This window comes from Channa argus, chromosome 12 (genome assembly GCF_033026475.1).
Source record: "Channa argus isolate prfri chromosome 12, Channa argus male v1.0, whole genome shotgun sequence".
Taxonomy (NCBI): Eukaryota; Metazoa; Chordata; class Actinopteri; order Anabantiformes; family Channidae; genus Channa; species Channa argus.
In genome coordinates, this window is record NC_090208.1 from 19,153,233 (window position 1) to 19,177,558 (window position 24,326).

General features: G+C 40.4%; 2 protein-coding genes across 5 annotated transcripts in view; one reads left to right on the forward strand and one right to left on the reverse strand.

Moving 5' to 3' along the window:
• The window catches only part of col4a5 (collagen, type IV, alpha 5 (Alport syndrome)), a 44,763-nt gene extending 24,401 nt beyond the window's left edge, over positions 1-20,362 (reverse strand). The window contains exons 1-6 of the mRNA XM_067525332.1: positions 20,053-20,362; positions 3,529-3,585; positions 3,262-3,351; positions 3,079-3,123; positions 765-809; positions 612-674 (exon numbers count right to left, since the gene is read on the reverse strand). Coding sequence (XP_067381433.1) covers positions 612-674; positions 765-809; positions 3,079-3,123; positions 3,262-3,351; positions 3,529-3,585; positions 20,053-20,133 — 381 coding nt within the window. The 5' untranslated portion in view covers positions 20,134-20,362. The remainder of the gene's footprint in view (positions 1-611; positions 675-764; positions 810-3,078; positions 3,124-3,261; positions 3,352-3,528; positions 3,586-20,052) is intronic.
• A 1,473-nt stretch (positions 20,363-21,835) lies between these two features.
• col4a6 (collagen, type IV, alpha 6) overlaps positions 21,836-24,326 on the forward strand; it is a 98,021-nt gene continuing 95,530 nt past the window's right edge. For 2 of the 4 annotated variants that reach the window (XM_067524144.1, XM_067524146.1), the window contains exons 1-3: positions 21,836-21,951; positions 22,110-22,230; positions 22,419-22,464. In XM_067524144.1, coding sequence (XP_067380245.1) covers positions 22,220-22,230; positions 22,419-22,464 — 57 coding nt within the window. In that variant the 5' untranslated portion in view covers positions 21,836-21,951; positions 22,110-22,219. Of the gene's footprint in view, positions 21,952-22,011; positions 22,031-22,109; positions 22,231-22,418; positions 22,465-24,326 lie in introns of those variants that run through there. The other 2 variants (XM_067524147.1, XM_067524145.1) reach the window with 2 other exon arrangements.

Sequence of the window (24,326 nt, forward strand, 5' to 3'; positions counted from 1 at the left end):
TTTTATTTCCAGGTATTTACATCTGGATCTGCTACAAAACTTAGAAGATTGCACCTTCTGTGTGAACCCATCCTTTTTTAATTGGGCATAAGTATTGAAACAGATAGATTCAAAATAGATTAAAGTGAATACGACTTAATATTTAGTTGCAAATCCTTTGCTTGCAATAACTGCATAAAGCCTGGGACCCATTGACTTCACCGAACTTTTTCATTCTTCTTTTGTGATTCATTTCCAGGCTTTCAACGCAGCCTCTATCAGTTGTTGGTTTGGGGGTTACTCGCTTCAGTCCCATCATTAGCAGCTAAAATGCATGCTCTATATAGGGTTTGAGTCTGAAGACTGACTTGACCAGTGTAAACCCTTCCACTTCTTGCCCCTGATGAACTCTTTTGTAGCTTTGGCAGTGTTTTTGGGTCATTGTCTTGCTGCATGATGAAAGATCTTCCAATCAGTGTGGTCGCATATTTCTTTAAATTGGCAAAACAAAATGTTTCTGTAGACTTCTTAGTTCATTCTTCTTCTTCACGTTAACAAACTTCAGTCATTATCGCTAAATTTTACAATGCTTCGTTCACAATTTTTAAGTAAGGTTTCCTGTCAGATTGTACCTTTGTCCCATTGCAACCTGGAACTCCTCTGGGGCCTGGTGGTCCATCTTGTCCTGGCAGACCCTGGGAAGTAAACAGGACATTACATCAAACATTTAGTACTTGTTTTGCTAAAAAGTATTTTGTAAGGATTTGGGGATAAGGAAAACTCACTGGAAGCCCTGGTGTTCCTGGAAATCCTGGCAACCCAGAAGGCCCCTGTTAGTGAGAAAAGAAAGGATCCAGGTTTTAAAGCTTGAAGCCTGCAGAGCATGTTGGGCAGGGGTATCCAGCGTATTCATCTTCAAGTCAGATAAAGTAAAATGTGGCTCTCTTCTGGTCAGAGGAGGGTATTACAACCTAGGACCATTCAGTGCAGATGCCCCTTAGGAGCGTTGAATTAAAAGAGGGAAAAAACTTCTTTTCCTTTAAGCTGTCCCCTTTCAGAGGTTGCCACTGCAAATCACCTCCGTCTAACCCTGTCCTCTGCATCCTCTTCTCCCACACCAACTAACTTCTTGTCCTCTCTCACTACATCCATAAATCTCCTCTTTGGTCTTCCTCTAGACCTCCTGCCTGGCAGCTCCAACCTCAGCATCCTTCTACCGATATATTCACAGTTTGTCCTCTGAACATGTCCAAACCACCTCAATCTGCTCTATCTGACTTTATCTCCAAAACGTTTAACATGAGCTGTCCCTCTGATGTCCTCATTCCTGATCCTGTCCATCCTCGTCACTCCCAAAGAGAACCTCAACATCTTAAGCTCTGCTACCTCCAGCTCTGCCTCCTGTCTTTTCTTCAGTGCCACTGTCTTGAACACCTTTCCTTTCATTCTTGCTGATGCTCTTTTATCACAAAACACACCCGGCACTTTTCCAACCTGCCTGCACTCGACTCTTCACCTCTTTTCCACACTCTCCGTTGCTCTGAACCGTTGACCCTAAGTACTTAAAGTCCTGCACCTTCTTCACCTCTGCTCCCTGTAACCTACAAATCACAAACATCATCATCATCATCTGCAAACATCATAGTCCATGGAGATTCCTGTCTAACCTCATCTGACAGTCTGTCCATCACCAGAGCAAACAAGAAGGGGCTCAGAGCCGATCGTTGATGCAGACCCACCTCCACTTTGAACTCCACTGTCACACCTACAGCACACCTCACCACGGTCTTACAGCTCTCATACATGTCCTGCACCACTCTAACATACTTCTCTGCCCCCCAGACTTCCTCATACAATACCACAGCTCCTCTCTCGGCATGAAGACACAATGCAACTCCCTATGACCTTCTCTGTACTTCTCCATCAGCATCCTCAAAGCAAATACTGCATCTGTTGTTCTCTTTCTAGGCATGAAACAAATCCTCACCTCTGCCCTTAGCCCAGCTTCCTCTTTCCCACAACTTCATTGTTTGGCTCATCAGCTTTATTCTTCTGTAGTTGCCACAGCTCTGCACATCTCCCTTGTTCTTTAAAAGTGCACCAGTACACTTCTCCTTCTTCATAAACAATCTTCCCTTTCATTTTCATTACCAACATTCATCAACTCTTCAAAGTTCTCCTTCCATCGTCCCATCACAGTCCTGGCACCTGTCAATACATTTCCATCCTTATCTTTAATCACTTTAACCTCCTGCACATCCTTCCCATCTCTATCTCTTTGTCTGGCCAACCTGTACAAATCCACCTCTCCCTCCTTAGTGTCCAACCCAGCATACAAGTCCTCATATGCTCTTTGTTTGGCCTTTGCCACCTCTAGCTTCACCTTAGCTGTAGTGGTTCAGTCATCTGGAAGCACTTCCTGACCACCCAGAGTCTGTCTCAGTTCCTCCCTGAAAACTACACGACAATCTTCCTTTTTCAACGTCTACCACTTCGTCTTCTGCTCTGCCTTTGTCCTCTTCATCTTCCTCACCACCAGAGTCATTTTACAAACAGCCATCTTGTGTTGTCTGGCTACACTCTCCCCTACCAATACTTCACAGTCACTGATCTCTTTCAGATTACAACATCAACACAAGATGTCGTGCACCTGAGTGCTTCTACCTATGTTCCTGCCTCTTCTGGAAGAAACTGTTCACTACAGCCATTTCCATCCTCTTTGCAAAATCTACCACCATCTGTCCTTCTGCGTTCCTGTCCTGAAGACCAAATCTCCACTGAAATCTGCACCAATCACCACTCTCTCACTTCTGGGGATGGTCTGAATCACTTCATCTAACTCACTCCAGAATTTCTCGTTCTCTTCTAACTCACATCCTTCCCATGGGGCATAACCACTAACAACATTGAACATCAAAAGAGGCAAAAAGCTATAAAATGAAATTTACCTGTTTTGCTAAGCCTCAGGAAACATATTATTTAAGAATAAGTAAAAAAGACAATATACATCTAGTAAGGGAGCATTTCCAAGGATGAGGTGTCTTTAATGTGAAGTAAAATTGCAGTTTGCATGAAATGAGAAAAAAGTGAGACGCTTACTCTAATTCCTTTTGGACCAGTTGGTCCTTCAGGTCCATCGCTACCCTGAGAGAGAGAATGAAAAAAGCAGACAGGATTATTGAGAGTATTATCTTATATTTGATCAAACTAGGGACTGATGTAAGTACAAGGTTAAAACTGTGAAACCCAAAGGACCTCTCACATTATCTGTTTTTTACCCACCTTCTCTCCTCTGGGTCCTATCGGTCCTTCAGGTCCTGGGAACCCTGGGACTCCTGGTTGTCCAGTGAGACCTGGGAAACCCCGCTCACCCTGCACAAAATAACACAGTACATTTATAATTTATTAACTGTGTGTGTATCTATCTATCTATCTATATCTATATCTATATCTATATCTATATATATAGATATAGATACACACATATAGTCAGTACACAACAAGTGTGCATTATGCATTTGTGTGTGTCATTTGTGTCATTTTGCCAACCTTGGCTCCTTTTACTCCACTGCAGTCACATTTGGATGTAGCACATCCATGGCAAGCCTGTTGAAGAGCATGAGAAAGACAGATGAGCATGTTTGTTGCAAACCTTTTATTTCTTAGACCTTAAATATGTGTTTTTTCAATTATAAAAAACTTTTGCAGCCATTATGATTTTGCTTGCAGCAGTTTGGTTTCTCAATTTTTTTAACACAGCATGCACTTGCACCACTAGGTGGAGCAATGCCATTATTGTACTGCATCGCTCCCTGCTACAGGTGGTGTTGCTTCCCACAGAAAAAGCCTTTGGATTCTCTTGAAAGTTTGTTTGGTGATGACAAGATAGGTGCAAGGTCACTGAAGACCAAACAACAGGTTTGGCACAAATATATATTTATATATTTACAAAAATATAAAGTTTCTGCCAAAATGCTTCAGATTTTCTCAGCAAAGATGATAAATAGCGCTTGATAAAGGAGGAAGGAAAGGAAGAGGGAGTACCAGTTTGTTGATTTACTTTTCCCATGCTTGTTGACACAGTGAATGCCAGATGGGCATTGATTGCACGCATGCCAGGCAGTCAGTGGGTAAAAAAAAAAAAGGCTGAGAGTCAAAGACCGCAGAGCACAGACAGGTTGACAAGTCAGCATTCCCCTGTGTCTGTAAAACCTGCTATGTGTCTATAATTGTGGTAATGTTTTTTTAGTAGAATTACTGGTTTATTGGCTTGTGCACACACTAGTTTGATATTGCTATAGACTAATTTATGAAATTCTTTTCTGGGTAAATGTTTTTTCTAAAATATATTGAAATATAAATAATAAATAAACAAACAAACAGGCTCATCGTGAACTCCCACACCACATTGTTGCATATCTTCAGATTGCATGTTTTGGGACACCATCAGTCCTGACCTGGTAATATTCAGTTTACAGTGACATAACAAACACAAAAGCCAGTTCTTATATTTTAGGTGATGACACTAGTAAATGAGTGAGTATAAGGACCTGGTTAAAGCTCAGAAGACAAAACAAATCAAAAAGGAAGGACGTGAAGGTCATAATGCATCAGCAACGGTGACATTACAGGCACAGGGAGGTTATATGTCCGGTGGCTACTGCCAAATTGATTGGACTTCTGCATTGCTTGTCCATTCAAATGTTTTTTTGAATGAAATTGAATGAAATTTTCAACAGCGTTGACAAAGAAACTGTATATACAGTGTGGACTGGGACATCTGGCCAATGTCCAATCCACTCATAGTATATAATAGGGTCTAAAGTAGGGCTGCAACCAATGATTATTTCTTTAATGCTTAATTCTCTTATTAGTTCTTTTATTCGAGGATTACCTGCAATCGTGTCACACAAAGAAAAGCAGCAAATCTTCTGATCTAAGAAAAAAGATGTTTGACCCTTTTGCCTGATAACTAACTGAAACCGTCTACCACAATTCTATTTTATACTCAAGCAAATAATTACTTAACAAATTGTCTCAGGTCTCGCAACAGGAGTGTGGACCATCTACTTTTATATGTATGTTGTACAGCATGAATTTTAGTTGACATACAAAGACTGTTACAACAGTAGTGACAGCATCAATATGAGGATTAACAGCGTATGATGTCTGTGACCTTACAGACAAAACAGTGAAGGTAAAAACAGCTGTTCACATGTACCAAATCACATCCAACAACAACAGTTAAGACCCACAGGGACAGCCTAGTCTGTGAAAATGTCCTGCTTTGTAATTCAACATTTTCAGGTTCCGGGTTGTTGGTCACAGAAAACAAGCTATGAGCTTTGTTTATACTGAATAATTAGGTAATCAATAGTAAACAAATGATTCAACTGTGTCTAACCAACTCCGCCTTAAATTAATAATCAAAATAATCACCATTTATCAGCTCGCAATTAAAGCAAGACATTATTTACAGTCAGAGTCGAGGGTAATGTCATTTGTGGGCAGTAAACACAAAACCAAATGTTAAAAGGGTTTTCCACACACACATATGCACACACACACACACACCCCTGAGCACATTTGGCTGTGGGTAGCCAACTGTGTATGTGTGTGAGGTGTTTTTACAAGCCATGGATCTCCAGATTAGTCTCTGGTCTGCTACAGCTCAATAGAGTCTGCTCTCCCACGCCCAGACCTGCAGCTCACACCCTTTACCCCACCTCTCCCTCTCTCTCTTTAACTTTCACTTCATGCATCTGCTTCCCTGTCCTCTCTACACTCGCCCCTGTTTTTCTGCTCTACATGTATTTATATAGAAAAAAACTCTTTACAACAATTACAGGCAGAACAAATCCCAACCACTTTCCACAAGGACTTTCCACTTCCATTTAAGACATAAGTGGCAAAGTGTTTCTATTTTACGTTTGGTTAATTTGCAGTGATGTTACAGTATATTTTAGTTATAACACTATCTTAATGATAAAAACTTGTTAGCTGCTATTTCACTGTGCTGCTGTACTGCACTGTGTACTTAGGTGTTCGGTTTAGATCTGTTACTCTCTGCTGAAATGAAGTGAGGTAAAAGAATCTCTTCCTTTCTTACACTGTTTGATCCCATTTCCCCTCTCATTTAGGCTACCCCTACAGCACCCATGGGGCATGTAATCCACTTAGAAAGGTCAATGAGCTGTCGATATTTTCCTCTGTCTTTATGATTCTCTCGTCTTTTATCTCTCACTTTCATTTCTCTCACTCTCTCTGCCCCTAATTTTTCCGTCATCCTGACGACTTGTAGGAGACTAAAGGTTGTCTGTCTGAGCCCTGGTCGGCCTGCTCAGTGCCACTGGAGGTTCGTATAGAAAAGATGATAACAGTCCGACCCATGTTTGCAGATTTCCAGCTTCAACACTTGTACTTCGCGCTATGTGATGAGGATATGGTCACAGGAGGAAAAGATGCCTCAGATTTAAAGACTTATTAAATATACATAGCATTTAGGTTTTAGCTTATGCTAAATACAAGTCAAACAAAAAAAATGAGTAATTTTATATATAGGTTCCTCTTTTACTTCCCATTAGTCATTACAGCATCATTGATAAAGGTGTATTCACATTAATAATAAACTGCATTGCCTCTATCATGTGTGTGTTGTGTGCAACCCCAGTTACTGTATGCATTTTCAACCATGTGTAATATTGTATTATTGTGTATATATTGTGTATTGTTTTATTATCACTCCTTAAGTAAATTATTGAACAATACATGTTAAAGCACTGTTATATATGAGTCTGTTGATTGAACATAGCCTACTATTATAGCCCGTTTGAATATGCTAAATGTTACATCCTTGTACTCATAAAATGGGGATTCACTGACTTAAACAGACACACATAGAAGGTTGAAAGAAAGTAGGGTACAACAAAAATCATCAAAACTTTTCCAAAACAGTTTTCTCCAAAAATAAAAAGGCTGCAAAAGTGTTTCTATGACTTACAAAAGCAAACATCATAAAAAACAAAAGTACATGTGTGTACAGGGTGATGAAGAGGAGATCCAGGTGAGGGAGGGGGAGGTGAAGAGAGGGAGGGTTAGGGAAGAGGAGGAGGAGGTGGAGCAAGCGGAAGGCATGCACCCAGGGATTAGACCGGCGAGACTGGAATTCCCCTGCTCATCAAAGACTGATGATTACAACTATACACACTGCCCTGCCGTTTATAACACACACATGCAAAATGAAAACACGCACATACACACACACACACACACACACACCAGCACACACCTTCATTCAGCTCAGAAACACACATACACACATACACTGTTGCCCATAAAGTTGGAATAAAATATTTTTTGCCTCTTTTCATGAAAGTGTATATCTTCTTAAGCTTTGCTGATCAATCTCTTCCAAACATATCACAGTGATGAAGAAACTACAATTAAACTTTGCAAAAAAGAGGAATGTGTCTGAAAACAAAATTATTCCAACTTTATGGGCAACAGTGTATATAGTGTAGCATACTGCAGATGAAAACAACTGCAAAGAGAAACTAAGAGTATTTCCTTCTTTGGAACATTAATACACACACAGACACAAACACAGTATAACCCCCAATTCAACCACAACTAACATCTGCTGTTCAAAACTGATTGCATCTCAGCAGAGAGTAACCACAACCTGAAAGGATAGCCAACATGACCGGCATGCCGCTGATACACACACACACACTTGCGTGCACTCCATAAAGTCAGGCACTTCTTCAAATGCATTTTTATGGTATATGAGTGAAGGGAGGACAGTGTGGGTTAGTGTAGATGTATTCATGTGCAGTCAGTGTTTGTGGGAGAAAAATCCTTGTGAACCTATAAATGCACTGTTTGATAGGAAAAAAATACAGAATTCACTTAGATTCCCTGAAAGTCTCACATGCAAACACTCAGTGCTGACATGTGTAGCCCAGGAATTCTCCTTCTTCACAATCCAAATTTTCTCTCTTCGCGTCTCTCCTCATTTGGGCTAATAAATGTTGACCCCTGTAACGTCCCACAGATAGTAAATATAGGGAAAACACTTTGGGATATAGAAGCTCTTGACAGCTGACCACCATCTCTGCAGCCCATCCAAAACTATTTAAATTTGTATAACAGCTTAGTCTTTGCTTTGCCTTTCACAGTTGGCTAACACACTTTCTTCTGTCTTATTTCCTCTATTCACATTAGAAACATCTATTCCAATAAAATAATGTAATGTAGCTCATGGTTGTAACAAAATAAGGTCCAGCAGGCATTAATCTGCAGCTATATGTCTGCATTTTTTAAGATTTGTTATACATGACTGAATATCTTACTGTTATTTTTGAGGTCCAGACAGTTGGTGGGACAAACTGGTGTTGGGTAATTAGAATGTGTGTTTCTCACTGTTATCTGCAGCCTGCCAAGGTCCCTTGGCTCTTGGTTACACTCACCCTGCTCCGATACTGTAGGTCTCTAAAGACACACCTCACCCTCCTCTGCTTTTTCACATCTTGCAGCTGGCGAACAGATTGAGGTGTAGGCAGGGTCTGAGTCTTACTCCAGGACACTCACATCAGGATTTAACTTTTGCACTTTAAGTTACAGGATGTGTTGCTGGCTGTTACACAGCACTACAGTTTAACTCCAGGTAACTTTTCTTTCTCATACAGACCTTTTGGGGAGTGAATGTCTCCAGTCTCCAGACCTAACCATGATGGGACTTTTATCTAAACTGGTTCTGAGAGAGTTCTGCATGTTTGGAAACTAAAACAGCACCGAATCCAACTCTTTTTAATCTCCTTGGTGGTTTTCAAAAGTGGAACTCAAAACTATGACAGAAAATAATTAGATTTCTTTGACACTACAGCTTTCATCTACAGTAAATCAAACTTGGGCATATTCAGCTGATGCATGCCTGTCATCGCATTCGAGTTTAAGAAAGAAGTCGACTCCTCTTCTGACAAATAGCTGCAGGGAGGTTGAAGGGAACCTATAATTAATGTCTATAAAAGTTATAAACAATTGTAAGACTTTTGCTTAGAAAGTTGCTCAAGAACAAAATCATTAGATTTGCACATTTTGGGTGATGTTAGTGAAATTGTCTACTTTTTCTCATTTTACTGACTTCTGAACTCAACAAAGTTTAGGTGTATAAGTGTAAGTTCCTATGGTGTTATAAATTACAATTAGCTCACAATTGCGACTTCCAGTTTTGCACATCTACAAAATGTAGAGAAACCTCCTGTAATGTGAATGCAGATCTATCAGTGGTTTATCTTTATGTCTGCACCAGAAAATCTCCTCACATGGTACTAGGAGGGAGACAAATTCCTTCCCCTGGGAGATAAGAGAACCCACCTTCGAGCCCAGCCCTGCCCAACCCGGCCGCCCCAGCCCAGTCCTGCCTAACACAAGTTTCAACATGTCCTGCTACGTCTTTCGGCAACAGTCCACATACATCACCACTTGGCACGGTGCATGGTAGCCACGGGCAACAAGAAATAAGGAGTGGTGAGGCTTGCCAGCTGAATACCTGGATATGTGTAGCCTGGGGATAGACTGAGAAAAGGCAGGTAGCAGGAGGAGGGGGAAATGAGAGAATGGGTGACATAAATAAAAGGTTAACAAAGAATGACTGCATAGAGAAAGAGGGAGGAAGGAGAAGACAAAGTAAGAAAGACGAATGACAGGGAGTAAGTTTACCATCTTCACTTTCACTAAATAAGCTTTAAATCAAGCTAAAGATCAAAAATGTGGGATTTGGGCTGTGTGAAGGCTCAAGGATTGGTTTATAGAGCAGAGGCCAAAAATTACAATTGCAATAGACAGACAAAGCTGTTTGGTCCTAAGGTGTAGTTCTCCCTCTGGGACTCAGAACAACGACAAACTTTGGGGGTGTGATCAGTGTTTCATACAATCATGAGCTATTTGGAGTGTTTCAGCCCAGCACTCATGACACGAGGTGCAGTGGTGCAACAAATAATTCTGTGTTTAAAGAAATCTTAGCTTTTCTTTTATGTTCACTTGCAGGGTTGAGATGAAGATTGTTCGAGGATATAAATGGAAATATGTCCTGCTGTAACCTTGAACCCACATTCAATATCCACCTCCTCTTGTACAAGTACTTGGTTGCTACCAATGAAAAAAAAATTATTCTAAACAAATCAAAGGGGAACCAACTGTCCTATTTACCTTTACACATATCTGACTTTGCCATCTGTATAAACTTTTCAGCAACAGCTCCACACTTCTACAATCCAAGCATCGATCTGCAACCTGGACACGTATCATTGTTTGGTAGGGCAGCAGCCTAAACCTTAATATTTACCCAGGAGCATCTGCTGGACATAAAAAGACAACACTGGATGTCGTGATACTGTATCTGAGATATACCTGGGAATTTCTCTTTGATTTAGAGTTTGTACAACTGTGTTTAAAATGTGAAGAGGGATTAACAGCTGAATCATCTCCCTGTAGTCACTTGTTTTGAGGTGCATTCTGACTGAAAGTTACATTAGGTGCTAAGATGCATGAAAAAGGCAGTGGTCTAAAGTACCAGACCTTTGCCTGTGTGGTAGTATACACAAAGCATTAGTCTACCTGTGCACCTGTACTTCCACATCTTTGCCACACGAGGGAGCTAACAAGAGTGGGAGCACACAGGTCATGATTATAAGCCCAGTCTGACCCATGTGGCTACAGGATAGATGTTTTACACACTATGTTATTTAAAAAAAATGCTTAACTAAAATAACCAAGTAATATAATTTCAACTATACTGCAGAAATCAAAATTTGATGTTGCTTTTTAAAAAAAGAGTTTTGTGTCCTAAACACCTCTGCAGCTGTGACACATGGCTCAAAAAAAAAAAAACATCACAAAAGAAAACAAATAGAACAACATATGCAAACAATCTGCCACAAAATATGTTCCCTCACTAAAACAATATGTTGATGTTATTTAGTAAAGCGGGATGTTTACAGCAAACTTTAAAAGGTTTTAAAGCACCTTAGTAATAATGGCTCAGATTCAGTTCATGAATGGGCAACTTTTACATTTTAGGTGCTGCCTGGCATCTCAGTTAGGTGCAGTTTGATATACATCCACTCAGTGAACATGCTCTCTCTTGCTCCCCAAGACCTTGGTGTTTCATCTGATCTTTTGAAGAGGCAGGTCACAGCAGGCTCCTGGCCTGCCTACTTTTCTCCTAAATATCCTCACTTAAACAGCTTCTAATGAGCACAGACACAGCTCAGTGCAGCAGCTGGAAGGAAGAGTGTCAAACAGGCAATTGGTAGTTCAGCTGTTGTAATAAAAAGTAAAAAATAAACTAGAAAAAGTGAAACATCAACAGAAGCAACACGAAGGATAACAATCTTCAGATAGGAACTTTGTTTTTGACATGTCTTAGCATAACATGTAGGAGAAATAACTTAGCAGCATTTAAAGGCTGATATTAAAAGTTGACAAAAAAATCCAAACTATGGAACTTTTACATGATTTTCATTATTTCACTTTCTGTCCTTGAGTTTGTAGAATGTTCAATCATCTTCTTCCTTCTGTGACAGATTTCTGACATTTGTTTTGCCTCGTGGGAGTCTGTTAGTCTAGAACAGATGAGGAATGTCATGCATTTGGTGTGGACACACACATGCACACAAGCACACACACACACACACACACACACACACACACACACATATATATATATATATATATGAAAGAAATATATATGTGAAATATATATATGAAAAAAAAGTTTTTTAAATGGAGGGAGAGGAAGTCACCACAAATGCAAACAACCAAAAAACAATTAACTGAATAAATGTTACTCTGCACTGTGAAAAAAGGCTCTAACAGAGACCTAACACACACACACACACAAACACCCCTACCTATAAACAGAATATGAACCGTGCTTAGTGGTGCTGAACCTTATCCCCATGCTAAAGGCTTAGCCGCATACCAACCGACACACTGACCTGGGATTAACTAAGACCAGACTCCACCTGAGAAACCCACACACACAGACACACAGACACACACACACACACACACACAACAGAAACACAGCAGTATATGGCTTAGTTTAAAATGCAAACAGTATTTGTGACTACTGCAAGTACAGTACATTTGACTCTACCCTGATAAAACAGGAGAGAGGAGGAGGAGAGAAAAAAGAGGGAGATGAATACAAAAGAAGAAACATAAAAGGTCAGAGAGAATGACAAAATGAATTGAAAGATTAAGGGGACTGAGGAAGGAGCAGGAGAAGGTTTACCAAACGAGAAGAGAAGTATGACCGGAGATTAATATCCTTAGTCACTCCAACACTATACTAGAGAAAAGAGCCACAAGAAGTCCTAGTCAAGAACATGTAAACACTCCTAGGTTGTTTTAGATGAGGAATGAAGGAGGGAACAGGCCAAATATTTTGTAAAGCTTGGCCTTGTTTAATTTCCCCTTCTGGACAAGTACATAAAATACTATAAAAAACTCTAATAAAAAACTGTTTAATCTGAAATATGTCAAGAAACAATTGCGACATACACAAACACACACGCACACAAAACACAGAAACCAACAGACACACTCAGTCATATACCACTGGCCCAGCCTTTTCCCTCTTTGGTTGTTGGGGGAAACCTTGTTTCCTCCATAGTGGACTGATGAAAGAAACAGGTTTCTGAATTGGAAGAGAGAACACTGAATATAGTGAAGGGAGATGAGAGACAGAAAACAAGAGAGTGAAAAACCGAAGAAGAGAGAACCAGATGCCCTCCCACACCACCTGAGGCCAAGTCAGTGACAGCAAGGCTCATTTAACCTCTTTTACAGTTGTGCTTTTTTCTGTGTATGTGTGTGTGCATGGAGTCGCATGTGGTAAAGCAGTCAAAACACATTTCTACCTTTCTGAAAAGCTCTGCTGAATTTTATAGTACTGTGACAATGTGTGTATCTCTGTGTGTGCATTATCACCCTCGGCATCAACCTCTCTCGAACAAACACGGATCTGGTGGCTCATGTGAGATGGACCGATAGGGTGGTGGAGGCTAAGAGAAGAGAGGAAAGTGCAGCATGGAAAGAGTTTTTTTCAGTTAGTTTGTTACAAGTGACAGGCAAACTGACTGCTGGTCCATGCTGTCAGTCAACACATTTCCAGTCCTGTAACTTCATCAATCGTAACCCCTCTTTGCTGGTTGTTGTCGCGATGCAAGCAGCATCTGTGCATCAAGTCTGGTTTCGCAAAACTCATTTGAGTCTTTTAGTCGTCAAGATATAGTCAAGATATATTTTCTGCTCTTATAACATTCCTCAGTTTCAAGAATCAGTTCTTAATGTGAAAAAAATTAATTTGACAGCAACAAACACTGAGGCTGCTCAAGGTGACTTATTGTTGAATACTGTGTCTGCGGATAGGGACTGCGTTTAGTACTAACCTTTATCATGGTTATCGGTTTCTTTATTACTATGAAAAGAAACAGTTACATATAGTATTTATACAACTGCCTTTCCAATACGAAGAATGATAAATAGGTTCTTAAAACTTAAAAAAGAGAGTCTGAAGAGTTCTCACATGGTGTGAAGTCTGCCAGTTTATTTAAAACATTTCAGCTCATTCATTCAACAATTTCAAGTTGAAAGTTGAAGTCAAAATAAATCCTGTTAAGAAATTGCAAAAGGTCGAAAGAATTGGAACTCAACACTCAAAGTTCAATAAAATTGTAATGGGTAAAATGTGCAATATATTGCAATTTCAGTTTTTATCAGTTTCATGCAGCTCTGGTTTGAATTGCTGATCTTATTTTTTGCAGCACTGTTTTGTTATATATGGCATTTTAGTTGAAATATAGTTTCATTATGTCACTGTGTTTTTTTTCTCTAACCAGACGAGTGCAAAGTGCAGGCAAAAAATTGGAAAAAAACTCATTTCCAGGTGCAGAATTTCAAACTGCCTTTAAGAAATGTTCAAGTTGCCTTGTGGCAGCTTATAATGTGCTTTGATATGTTTAGATGATCGTATTTTGCAACAAAAGTCTGCATTTGTTACAACTCAGTGCAGAAATGGAAAAGAGGAGGTAGACGTAAAGACACCAGGAATGTTTGATTTATGCATTGAGCTGCCACTTTAACAAAACGGATAAGTGAGATCCAGAGAGAAATACAGCAGGAAAACTCAATAGTGTTAGAAGGCAGAAAAGATGGAGAAGAAATGGGAGACAGGGAGGGGGCAGATGACAGATGCTAATAAACAGGCGCTGAGAGATTAGGTGAGTCAGCCCAGGACAGACTGTTTCCACAAATATTTGTTACTTCATTCTACTTTTAGGCACACAAGTGTACACTCAGCTTGTAGTTTAATCAGGTGAGAGGAGGAAGTACATGTCTGTAGCTCAAGATCAGTCGTTGATCTCAGACTGATTAAAGCTTCTCTCACTCTCTCGAGAAAAAATGCAAAGCAGTGAATTTTCCAGTGTGGATGACAAATATAGGATGTGTTTCAGTGTCTCAGAACCAATGTTCTTAATTTCATTTCATCTGTTGTTTTTCAGTAACTGACCCTCAGTTGAACATTCTCGTTTTTTTCCTTTTTGCCACCCACCTGAGGCTACCTGTTTATTTCACAAATCTTTTTCTAATCATATCACTTTGTCCCTGAGCAGTGCTCCAAAGTTTGCTTAATGCTGAAAATGCCCCTTTCCTGAGGAAAAAAATGAGGCATAACAAAGAAAAGTAAAGAAATAGAAAAAAAGGTCAGAAAAACAGGGAAGAATGAAAACGAGGGAGTTAAGAAGGACAGCATGTCCTGTGACTTGTGTGTAGGTGGACAGGTATCCTGCTGGGTCACAGCCACAGCCACACACACACACACACACACACACACACACACACACACACACACACACACACACACACACACACACGTACAAAAATATAAATCATGTTGTCCAGATTCAAAAGCCAATGTTTGTCCACAGGTCACTTTTACATGTAAAAATGTACATGCAGAATTTCAATTCATGCTTGTGAATAAGTGGTTCTCAAATCCATTGTAAACCTCCATCAAATGGTTTATAGATTCGCTTTTTGTTTGTGCACTGACGAGAATAGTTAAAAAACAGTTTTAATTCCACACAATTCTCTTTAGGGTTGGGACTCTGGGAAAGAAAAACACTTTTTAAGGCTGAAAAAATCTTGTCCTCAGGAACACGATGAAACAGATACAGACTGAGCTAGAGAAGCAGCTTACAATCAGTTAACGATAACTTTTTATAGTTTATACACTACAAATCTTTCGAGGATAAGCTACATTCATTAGGAGTACCTCGAAATGTCTCAAAAGCAATTTTTTTTTTCAAGGAAACAATGAGGTCTTCTTTAGAAGGTGAAACCTGATAAATGTACCAGTACAGGTTTGATACTTTTTGGACCACTTGAACATAGGCAAACCTATATAATGTGTACCCCACTCACTTTGTAGTGCTGTTTGTCCAGTTTCAACAGAAATGAGGAACAGTCACTATCCTACTGTATTGGTAGGAGTCAGAAAAAAACAAAATAAATATTTAAAAAGGTGATGGGGAAAGAGGATGTTGAGGCATTGGATTTAAAGACAGGGACCTTGGAGAGACCTGGAGCCGACACAAAATAAGGCAAAGCAAACTGAAGTGATTTACCCAGACCTGTAGTACTTATTCCACTGATATCTGTCCCAGAAATTAATTATTCACTGATCTCCAAAAAAAGGTGGGAAAAAAGGGGCGGAATACCACGACTCTAACATGAGCTGTTACTAACGGTGGTGACAAATGCAAATTGGGCTTAGAAAGCCTTGTGGCCTGGTCAATGTTAGAAGTGACAAATGACAACAAATTGGACTAAACAAACAGGTTGCCAACGAACGCACTGTTTACCCTGCTCTCAACACTAAATTATGTGGAGGAAGGAAGGAAGGGGGGGTGAGAATGGGGTTTGAGTGTGAGTGACAAAAAGAGATAATGTGCCAAGAGATTAGGTGGGCTGTGCTGGAGGAGAGGAACACATTAGGAGGAAGAGAGAGAGAAAAAGAATAAAGGAGAGACTGAGCTCTAAGCGGTAGTTCAATGTATGATCAATAATGTACTGCCCTCTTCAACATCATCTAAGTACTAGAATTGCAGTGTACACGCCTCCTGTACACACCCTATACTGACCCCACACAGCACTTCGTGTCGTGACACCTGTCCATCATGGCCAGTGTGAATGATTTGCTATGCTGATCACTGTGTATTAACTCAACTGCTGTTTCTACATATATTCCCGCTTCTCCTTTTACTAGCACTTATTATTCCGGTCCAGTTGTGAATATCACATCTTTTACTAAAACTACTTCAACTTCTACTGAACCTGCTTCTTCCTGGTGGTAATAGAGAGAATAAATGGGAACATAAAAATAAGGAGGAGTCTGTGATGATGAAATGGGGCAATTAGCTGTCTAAACATTTTGTGTGAGCTCTCATTCACTTTTGTCCACCTGTGAATCCTAATGGCATTCTCAGCTCATTGACACCACAGTGCCAAACTGGAAACACACACACCATATTTAATGTGTAACAGAATACAAATGTGACAAATATGATGCTTGTGTTCATGTGTCTTTAGAAAGCTGTTCTCTGTTTAAGGTGCAGGTGAGATAAAGATGGAATTTGCCTTCGAGAACAGACAAAACAGGGGTGCGTGAGAAAGAGCAAGAGAAAACGAGATGATATCAAAGTCAGAAAATGAGAGGAAGGATAAATAATAGAAAAATGGCTGAATCTGTAGCAGCATTTTAAAAATTTCTAGTTTATTTACAGATACATATTGTAATAGAAATTCTAATATGATGTAAATCCTGAGAACTACTGATAATGAGGATATAAGTCTTTGTGGGCATTTCTTTTGACAGCTGCAAGCCACTGTATTAAGACTTTATTTCTTCATGTTTATCTGATAAAAATAGGCCTAAACACAGGAAAAACAGAGGAAGATATTCAAATGGGAATAAAAATAAAGTAGTTTATTGTAACACTAACTCTTCTCCTTTTTCCAGTGGAAGAGTTGGCTCTGCAGTTTTAGCTAATGTTTCAAACTTATCTCCACCATCTGAGGATGTTATGGCTAACCCCACAACATATGCACACACACACACACACACACACACACACACACACACACACACACACACACACACACACACACACACACACACACACACACACACACACACACACACACACACACACACAGATTGCCCACCTGGAATACAGGTCACACAAAAGGTTGGGGATCCCACCAACCACAAGGCTGTGGGTGTTTGTGTGACAAAAGGTGTGTTTGTATGTGTGTGTGTGTGTGTGTGTTTCTGCACACAGGATAGCATACATCAATTTAAGTGTGTGTTTGATTGTGTGGCATGACGGGTTCAAAGAAAACCTTCCAGGTATACATTACCACTGAACTCCCTCACCTGGCTGAATAGAGATTCATATCTGTGTGAGGTTTATTATCACAAACACACACACACAAAGTCTAACTTATCTCAATTCATACCAACTTAAGCATTATAAACTGGAAGATGAAAGTTACTCTGTTTAAATATCTGGGCACATTCAGTTTTGTGGTGTGTCTATACTGTCCTGTGAAAGCCACACACCTCCCAAGTGTCAGCTTTATATGAACTGTAAACATGTCTAGATAACATTGCTAGTTGTTAAGATTTTGATTATAAACAGTTTGATTAGATTTGAACATGAGGAAAAGTGGAAATCTATGAACAAGCTGCATGAAATGGGTTTTGGGTCATGCACCCAGACTGACTCCACCAGGGGGCCTCAGTGAGAGGACAGGGACAGATAAGATAACCAGGAGGACTAGAATTGTGGGAAAAAGCTGATTGTTTAGGTGTTTAATTGGGTGTGTGGGAGAGAGAAAAGGGTGGGATGATCTCCTTTGCAACCATTCTCTGCATCACCCGTTCATCAATCTCTCTACTTTGTATCAAAATAATCTCAACTCAAGGTCACTTTACTGGCTTTTCCCACAGCCTTCCCGTGTTGCATCTCACAGCCTGAGTCAGCTCCCTTTGCTGATGAAGCCCACACGATGAAGTTGGAAGCTAGATATGGAACCAAACTCTGACTTTTGCCTACAGATCCACGACAGAAGAGGTCTAATTAAACCCTATCTGCCCTTCTCTTCAAACTTCTCCTTTTTCTCGTCGTCTCCAAAAGGGTGGGGTCAGTCACATTCCTAAGCACAAAATGATCCCCCATCCCACCACCTCCACAAGCTTTAAATCTCCATGGCAACAAAGCAACAACTCACACCTCGTACATACACCACCACAACCTACAAAGATGCTTTAGCAGATACACTGCCCTCTTTTCTTAGCACTTGTCTTGTTCTTACCAATAATAGGGCTTGAGTTTTTTTTTTACCACAGCATGACTTAATCATTAAACATAAATGAGTTGTATGCATATAAATAGTAATTCTACTAAGAGACCATGTTTTGTCCTTAGATATAGAGTATCCATATTTTCGAAGCATTTGAACATGGTTATTGATTAGGTATGACTGTGAGCATTGTAAAAAAATTCAAATTATGCTATGATTAAAGATAATTCTATTTTATTCTGCACTGGCATGGCAGAGAAAAGTCTCTTAAGTTCAGGTGTGCTTTTGTACACTTTATAAACAAGATGCATCAACTCACCAAACGCAGCCACCTGGGTTTTTTTAATACACATTTACTCCAAAAACAAGTATGCATAGTATCAAAGATTGACTTAGATCTGTTTGACTCATTTTATGGAATTCTAAGGATCATCGCATGCACATACTTTAAACCTGTTGAACTGCAGTGCGCAGGCCTGATTGGGCGCGATATGTGTGTGGGCGGGATCTCTGGCCAGCAGAACGAGTCCTCATGAATAAGGTGTGAATATTCAGGAGAGCAAGTTGGAGGATTGAAAAAGTTACATTAAGGCATTTCTACTGGTTGATTATTTCCACTTTGATTCCGCACTTTGACGATGCAGCTGCGTCAAAGTGGTGAAGTTAGGAGGAGTGCAGCTGGAATGAGGAGCCACTGATATAAACAAAATGCTTATTGAAGAGGGTAAAAGTATTTGCAGACTTAAAAACTCGCACCCCTCCTCGTCCCTGCATCTAAATACACCTCAAGTGCAAAGAGAAATGTTATCTCAGCTATCTCTGTGCACAAAACCTAAAGCTGCGGGGTGTATGCTGCATTTGATGCATTGGATTCGGCTACACTTCAATATGAGTCGCTTACAAAAGTCAACACGAGACACACCTGCAAGGGAGATACACCTGGACAAACTCAGACAAAAATCACAGTTTCTCTCTCCAGAGGCTTTCATTAGCATCTAACCAAAACCCAATTACGCACAACATAACACATAGGACAAGCAGACCGTGTTATCACTGACAGAGCAGCAATGTTGGAGTTAATATTTTAATCACAAGACAATGTGTTTAGAGGCTGCACACACCGCCGCCGCTTCCTCCCAAATGTCCTATTTCGTCTGAATCGTGAACAGGAATAAAAGTTAGATACTGGGCAGCAAACGCGCGCCGTGGTCGGCATGTTGCTACAGGTTGCCTTCAGCTGCAGGGAACAGGGAAGAAGAAACGTGATGCAGACAGAAAAGGGGACAGCAACTCGGTCCCGATCTTCCATGAAACTACAAAGCGGAGCTCCGATCGTTAAATTAGTGCCATAAAAGCTCAGCACGAAAGCGCACAATTGCCTTGATCACACAGTTATTATTTTCTTTGCTGCAAAACGGAAAGAGACGCGGGATTATTATTAGAGCAGAAGGAGAAGCACTTGTTATAAAGCAGCCTCTCTATTTATAAACTTTAGTTGAGCTTGCTGGGAGAGCCGGTGGTGTCCCGGCGCCGGCTGGGTGAGAGCGGCAGGTCTCCCAGGTCTTTCGTGCGTTTGTCTTGCGAGAGGGAAAAGAGGTAGAAGGCAATAGAATCTGCAAAGACTGGAGAGGCACTTACCGCAGAATCGGTTCGCTGCACCGCGACGCACAGGGCGAAGAAGAGCAATGGCACAGCGACGCTCTTCAAGTCTTTATGCATCTTGGGGGGGAATAAAACAACGATCCGCCTGGGTTAACACTGACAAACTCTACGGTTTGATACTCGCATGTCAAAGCCGTGTCCCCCCTTGCACATCTGAAACAGAAAGAATCAGAAATACACGTTTTCTCGGCGTGTGCGGCACTTGCAGAGGGTTTACTCCTGGTCCAGGATCTGGCACCGTGCACCTCTGCTGTCCCCCTCTGACTTCTTCTCTCCGCGACTTGCAAACCTGCCCTAACCGGATCTACTTCCACACCCAGTGCGCACTGATACCACCCCCTGCACTTACACTAAGACAGACAGTTCAACTAAACTCGAGTTTCTGGATGACTTGCACACCTACATTTGACCATAAACAGACAATTACTGACTTTTTAGTACAGCTGACAGTTCATTAATGTCGTTTTACATTGTTTTCCATATGAAAATAATAATATTCAAGTATAAGAGCACCTCCCAAGGGCGGATTGATATGTGCCTGCCTCCTGTCTTTAGGGCCTTGGGCTGCAGAACATTTATTTGTCATTTTCTCTACACTTGACAAATTACACTTATATCAGAAAAAAATGGAAGTCTTTCGGCTTGTCCCTTCAGGGGTCACAACAGCAGAAAGTGTTCCGCACATTGATATGGCATGACTTTTTGCAATGGATGCCCCATCCTACCACAACCCTTCCATTTTGTTCGGCACCAGGGTCGCCCTTGGTGGCTGGGGGGGGGCAGGTATTTGAGCCCGCTGCCCTCTGCACCCCAACCCAATGTTCTGCCACTAAGCCACCAGGACCCATGGCCTTCTGTTTAATAACGACAGGCCAAATATTATCATCTCATGATGGTAGGCTGCTGATGGAAAGTGAAATGAAGTTAATTTAAAATAAAAACAAAAAAAATGTATTTAATGTTTACTGATAAAATCATCAATTTCCAAACCATGCAGTGAAACATATGAAATTGCTTTTTATATACCAATTTTAGATAAAAGATTAATATGACTTAAACTTATGTGATAATCCCAAACTAAAAAGGTACCAGGTACGGTCCTTGTGGTGCTCCAAGGTTAAAAACAAGCTAAACATGATAACAAACTTACATCCGTCTGAGAGACTTTATCCATCAGAAGTGTTTTATCATCAATTTATAAGGAGAAAAAGAATAACATGCTGTAATTCAAAGAGCTGAGAGTTCACTAAGGACACATGGAACTAAAATAGAGCCTTTATGAGCTAAAAGAGACTACTGGCATCAGAACATAATGTCATAACCATTTTTAGAGCAGGGACCAGAACAGAGTGTCCAAACCAATGGTTTTAATTTTATACTTTACTAACTGGTCCAGATATAACCATGACACTCACACATAACATTTGTTGGATAATTTATTAAGGGATTGAAAAGCATTGTAGACCTAAGCAAACATATCTTTCATCCATGGAAAGGAGCAACACTTTTAGTGATGGATGCTATGTTGTAATAGAATTTTACTAAAAACTAAAAATGAATATATGTATATGTTCAAATGAGCAAATAATTTGTAATAGTGGTATAATTCCTTCACTTTTTACTTCCTCACTTGCTTTCATTGAATGTAGTTGTTCTAGAGTCTTGCTGGGGACAGAAACGTCTCCTTTGCTGGACGAAACACTTTGAAGATGTTCTGCTGGCTGTGTGAGGGTAAACTCTCCTGCTGAAGGTAAAGAGGCATGAATTAAATGTGTGGCCCCTCCTCCTCCTCCTGCTGCTGCTGCTGCAGTGCGCTGCGGAGTTGACGCGCAACAAGCCGGAGAGCGCAGCGGCGACTTCCCCGGTGCAACGTTGGTGAGTTGGATAAGTTGTCGCTTACTAAAGAAATCCCGCACAGAGTTCCTGCGTTGCTTCAGTGCTAATGTCCAAGACGGTGTGTGTGCGCCTGTCTGCATAAAGAGGTTTTGTGTGGACGGCGGCACTACTTTATCTCTTTCTCTGTCTCTGGGTAGACGACGGGGTGTTTGGAGCAGTCGATGAGAGCGTTTGAAGTGCTTTGCTGGTGAAGACAAGGGGATCGAGTCTGGACCTTCGGTACCCCCCCTCTGCCAGTCGGATCAAAATGAAATTCCTGTAAGCATTTTTTTTACCTCTCAAAATCACGCTCCAAACTAACTTATCCGAACTTTGGTTTCCGCTTTGCAAGCTGCCGTGGTGTACAGGTCGTGGCTGTTCCGACAGCCCAGTTCCGACGCACTTTACCTGGCAAATAATAATCACAGGAGTAAACAAACTAACGAAGCGGTTTATTTCTCTGGCAGGATTTGTGTGATAGCAGTGGCACTGGCGGTGAGATCTACGCATGGAGTAAGTCCCATTTGTTTTACTGTTGCAGTTACCTCAGGTGAAGTGGCTCTTGACTCTGTTTATTTAGAGAGTCCATACAAAAACCGAACGTGGTTTTTGCATTGGGTCCGTGCTATTGCAGCAGAAGAAGCTTTTCATGAAACTGTTGCATATCAATCATCAGCTCAGCTAACCAAAGTGAGACGAACCTTTAAAAAGCAGCATTTTAAACCTGTAGTAACCGCTTGTTGAATGCATGAAGAGAGGAAATATGTTTATAATAATCTATTTAATAAGCTGCCCATAAAAGAGACCCCGCTCTCTGCACAGAGCTCCCAATCCATGCGTCACATTGTGGGTGTATCACTTGGCCAATGAGGCAGCACATTTCTGATTTCTGCAAAACATTGTCTAGTCATCGTTAGTGCTTTTAATCCAGTACGAAATTAAAGCTGCAGGTAGGTTCAGGTTTTATAGCGTGTACCAAACAGTCTCTAAACTCTTTAGATCATCTCCTGAAGCTGTAGACTGAACATGTATATGTAGACCCCGGGCCCTAAAAAGCACTTCATATTTGAGTGGGCCCGCTCAGAGTCATTTGCAATTCAAAACCCACCCGTCTGATGAATATTTAGGATATGGAGATTGTTGTGGAAACAGGCCACACCTATAGGAGAAGGTTTACTGCTGCAGAGCGAGGATGCTGCTTCCTATTCACAGAGCCGATAGATACATTACTGTTTATCTTTTACTTTTCTAATTTAACTGTGCGTGAAATCATTAAACATTTTACAGCTTTTAATTTAAAGTTCATCAAGCTAGTTTTGGTTTTAGTTATGTCATTTGAAGAAAAAAAACATATGTATTAACTTAAGAAATAAACAGTAGAAATGATTTTATATCCATGGTAAGTTAGTTTCGGACACAAGTTATCTCAAATCAGTTGTAAGTCTGTGTCATTTGTTGTTTTATTAGCGGTAAGAGATTCTGATTGAAATGAAGGGGAATCAGTGGTGAAAAGCTTCCTGTTTATCAATAGGACTCTTCCACCCACTTCCCACCTCCCTGTTGTATTGTGTTTGTGTATTGTGTGTGTGTGTGTGTGTGGGTTGACTGAGTGACAGATGAGTTCATTGGGTGGTCTGGGCTTTCATAGTGGTGGTAACCATGTCTTTATGTGTTGCCACAGTGCTCCAGCCCAAAAGTTTGTCTCTGTGTGTTTGGTTGAATGAAAATATAAAGTTCATTATCTTTCCCTACTGTTGTACACTGATAGTAGAACATGTATCTTTATCAGACCATATCAGTGTCAGCAGATAAGACTTTGCATGAACACAATGGTTTAGGTTTCACTAGAAATAACATAGCATGCTACTGTAGATGCCAGAGCAGTTGCAATGAAGGGTACTCCCTTCCCTCCCAAACTTCATCTTACTAGATGAAGTTTGGTTAAGGTACACATGCAACCCAGTCTAAATAATTAGCAAAATAACAATGTTATATAATATACAGTCACCTTTTTGTCATGAAGGGATGCTGGAAGCAAAGCAAATGAAGAAATTATATCAGCGACTATTTTGAAGAAATCTCAAATATGCAAACTCCTAAGTTTCTTTCATAATTTATTTGCAGTTTCAAATCAAAACTATAAAAAGACAAACCTTTAGAAGATAATTTTACTTTTGTTTAACAGATATGAAAGTTACCCAATTTTGTTAAACCTGTCAAGAGAAAAGCACTATTTATAGTGACAGACTTTAGTGGATGTAGACTAACACAGTATGACGATCCAGAAATCAAATGATGTGATCTGTAGAACATCTAAAAGAAACAAATGCTGGTTTGGGTTAAGAAGAGTGCATTAGCAATATATTTTTTTCTGA